At 44.4% G+C, this 3,654-nt stretch overlaps 1 protein-coding gene across 2 annotated transcripts in view; it reads left to right on the forward strand.

The window, feature by feature from the left end:
* Nucleotides 1-3,353: 3,353 nt before the first annotated feature.
* Nucleotides 3,354-3,654, forward strand: part of LOC119295906 — a 14,557-nt gene continuing 14,256 nt past the window's right edge. Inside the window, exon 1 of one of the 2 annotated variants that reach the window (XM_037574336.1) lies at nucleotides 3,354-3,654. In XM_037574336.1, the coding sequence (XP_037430233.1) occupies nucleotides 3,417-3,654 (238 nt within the window). In that variant the 5' untranslated portion in view covers nucleotides 3,354-3,416. The other variant, XM_037574337.1, reaches the window with a different exon arrangement.

The raw sequence follows: 3,654 nt of genomic DNA on the forward strand, positions 1-3,654 counted from the left end.
GTCATGGCGCTTTTAGTTATTCATGTGCAAATCCAACAGTAAGCATGATCTGACGAAAGACGCAAAGATTCAAAGTTATCAGTTGATACAAAATATGCTGAAATATGTACAAAAGACGTAAAGATTCAAAGTTATCAAATGAGAATGTAAAGGACCCAGGTTTGTCTCAAGTCATTTACAATCTCAAACGATGAAAGCTTGTTTTCTGCAAGTTCACCAAAGGTTCTAATTTACTACTTTTTACTCAAAGATCCGTTGTCGACTGATCTCAGAATCTTATGGCTGAGATTAACATAATTGTAGAAAGCAACATCAACTTAATTTTTATAGTCTGCATTGGAAACCACCAAACAGTTTCCAGAAAGATGTTTTTTGAAGACCAGAGGGCAGAGTGAGTATATGACTTACATTTGTTTAGGAAATAGGAATAATGCAGGTAAACCTATACAAAGAGCACACATATATGCATCCGTACCAGGTAATCTCTAGCTACTCATGACTTCAAACCAGAGGCAGAGTATACAAGATAGAATTCCCATATACGAATGAACTTCTCATCAAAGCCCCGTTTCAAAACTTGACTGCAAGAAAAGGAAGTGATAAGAAATTAGAAATTAATACTACCTGAGCAACCAAGTGGAACATATATGTATATAATCGTCACAGCAGTATTCTTCATGTAGTGAGTTTCAAGTGATACTTACTCTTTGTTGGCCATGAGTTAAACATGACAAGTGATACTTATTCTTACCACCACCTGCCCCTGCTTCGCGTTGTTGCTTGTCCGTCGTGGCCGTGCAGCCACTGCCACTGTGTGCTACACATGTGTTGCTGTCCGCCGATGTGCCGCTACTCCCCGTCGCCGTCGCCTCCCCGGCTGACCCCACAAGCCATAACCATTCATATCCTATGCACCTTGTTATCTCAGTGTTGTAGCTAAAGTGCAATTCACACACATGAAACATCATGCAGTTTATTCACAAATTTTACTTCAGAAAATATTTTAAAATAAAATGGTGCCTCAGCTTATGCAAAAAGTGAAATATCTGGAAATATAACTTCATAGACTCTAGTGTTATAAAAATTACATCCCAATAACTTTTCGAAACACATATCTGCACTGGAAAAAATCAGATCCTTCCTTCTAGGAAGGTGATCTTCGTGCCCTTTTTCCACCCTGGCTTCACATCAATAGTCGGGATCTCCTCGTCTTTTTACACACAGTCGCCATGAGGAAGTAGTGTTTAGTGTTTATTTTAGCATCTAAAATCAGTTTGTTGTTCTATCAAAGACAAGTAAGCTTGCAAGTGCAATGCATGTCTTGTTAAAAAACAAAATTTTGAATACGCAAAGCACGTCTGAACTACAAACATACTTTTATGATTTTAGATTCAAGTTACTATTAAGCAAACAAATTTATACGCATGCTTATGCCAGATTAAATTTTGGCAACCTGACTTGTCCATATATTATGTACACTAAACTGATGGTAAATTCATCTAACTGTAGGCAAATCACAAGAAAGTTGGCATGTTAATCCAGGCCTGGTGTGTTACCTCAAATGAATTAGCTGATCTCTTGCCCACTGTAGTGGTTTGGTGAAACTTCCCGGCTCCTTAAGAAGAAAGTTAGATAGCTTCCTCTTGATTTAAGATTCAGCAATAGACTTCCAGCAGAAAAACATTGTCCAATCTAGTATATAGAACAAACTACTTCTTTCTGAATTGGACTTCCACTTGTTGCTTCATTAGTGCTTTAGTTTTTCGAGCTGCCTTTCCTCCAATCCCAGATAGCAGTAGAGACGCTGATGCCTAAACAAGCTGCATAAGAAAATAATCTTTATCGAATTTGAAGGAACATAATAATATGAATTTGTTCTAGTCGATCTAAGAAAACAATACAGGAACAAAAAGTTCATGAATACCAGCTGGAGTTGCAAGAACTGAAGTGACCTGACTCTAAAAAAAGATCTGATGTATTGCCAAATGAAACATGACAAGAGCAGGACAGGAAGCAGAAAAAAAGATGGCCTGAAACAAATCACGCACCTGGACTGGACAATGATGCATCGTCCTACGCGCATGCAATTAGCACTTACAAGCAATCACATGATTCTCATTCTTGGACTGAACACTGCCAGATTCCGCAAACAGATTGCAAGTATCAGCTTCCATGCACCGCTTGCATACATGCCCTGAAGAATATAAGTAGATGAAATCAAGTGCCATTTATTTGATCAGTCTCTATCATGTCCATGCTATACTGACAAAAAATGCCATGACTGAATCTCAGTGCATAGTATTGTGCAACAGAATTATCTTAGTCCATCATCATGACTTCTATACATCTATACTAATATAATCTCTATATGCTTTCTGCTCTAGGTAACAGTACGTGCATCCGTGAACAGTAGAAAATGGGAGGTGTGAAGTCCATTGCGGCCTGACGGCGGTCCTTCTCACTGGGAATCACACCCTCAACATTGAGCGCATGTGGGATACATTGGCGAAGCAAAGACGGTTCTCAGGGAGAGGCCATCGGATGCCATCCTTGTTGGTGGTACCGTACGGTGACGGCACGAACCACCGACACCCGGACGCGAGCAAGACACCGCCCACGTCGAGATCGGTGACATCAAGGCCAAGATCCTGCGCCTCTCCTCTCGCCTCCACCACCACCCCGCACCTCCAGAGGTACGACAACCTGTAGCGCGATGACGCCGGAACACGTCCACGGGCGAAGGGGCTCAGCTAGGCTGCGGAGGGCGCCGATGGGGGGTGGTGACGGTAGAAAGAGGGGCGGCGCGAGGAGGAGGGGAAGGATGGAGCGGCGGCGCATGGAGGAAGAGAAGGGGCGATGGTTGCTCATGATATATCCATCCTTCTCGATCTGAAGCTGCAGAAGGAATGGCGCGGGGGCGCGAGGTTGTGCGGGAGTAACGACGCGGGGCGTGAGATCGTGCGGGCGGGGCCAGAGGTCGTGGGAACGTTCTGTTTTAGCGATCGGTGGACTGTACGTAAGTGGCTTAATTGTGGCTTGTTGGGTTAAACACGGAAGGATTATGAGCCATCAGATCATGTAGATGGACGGATATAATTGTCTGGATCTGCTGCTCTCTTTCTTTTATAGAGGTAGTAGATAAAGTAGCTCATGAACTCGCTAAGATAGTTAAGTTTTCTCTTTTTTTATCTGGATGGATTCGGCACCGAATGTACTGCTTTCATTATTTTAAACGACGCCTCTGTTTAAGTGAATAAAGGAACACCCGCAAAAAAAGAAAGAATAAAGAAAGAGAAGTTCTGTCAAAAAACTAAATAATGATTTTCCTTTCCATGTGTACAGGAATTCAACAGATCTTGGCGTCAAATCCAATCCCCCATCCCGGCCGATACCCTAGCCAGAAGAAATCCTCCGCCATGAAAGCCGCTGCCAAGCCCAATCCTCCCCCGCTGCCATCGGCGGCGACTTCGACGCAGCCGTCGACCAAGGCGGCATCGTCGTCCTCCTCCTCCGCCGCCGATCCCAACCCCAAGCGCATCCTCCCCACCGCGGCCGACGCCGCGCACTCAACCCCCTCGCACCCTAATCCAAATCCCAACGGCGCGCCCAACCCACCCCCCCTCCTCCCATCCCCGCACGCCGCCCACCTCCAGC

This window comes from Triticum dicoccoides, chromosome 4B (assembly GCF_002162155.2).
Source record: "Triticum dicoccoides isolate Atlit2015 ecotype Zavitan chromosome 4B, WEW_v2.0, whole genome shotgun sequence".
In the NCBI taxonomy this organism is placed as follows: domain Eukaryota; kingdom Viridiplantae; phylum Streptophyta; class Magnoliopsida; order Poales; family Poaceae; genus Triticum; species Triticum dicoccoides.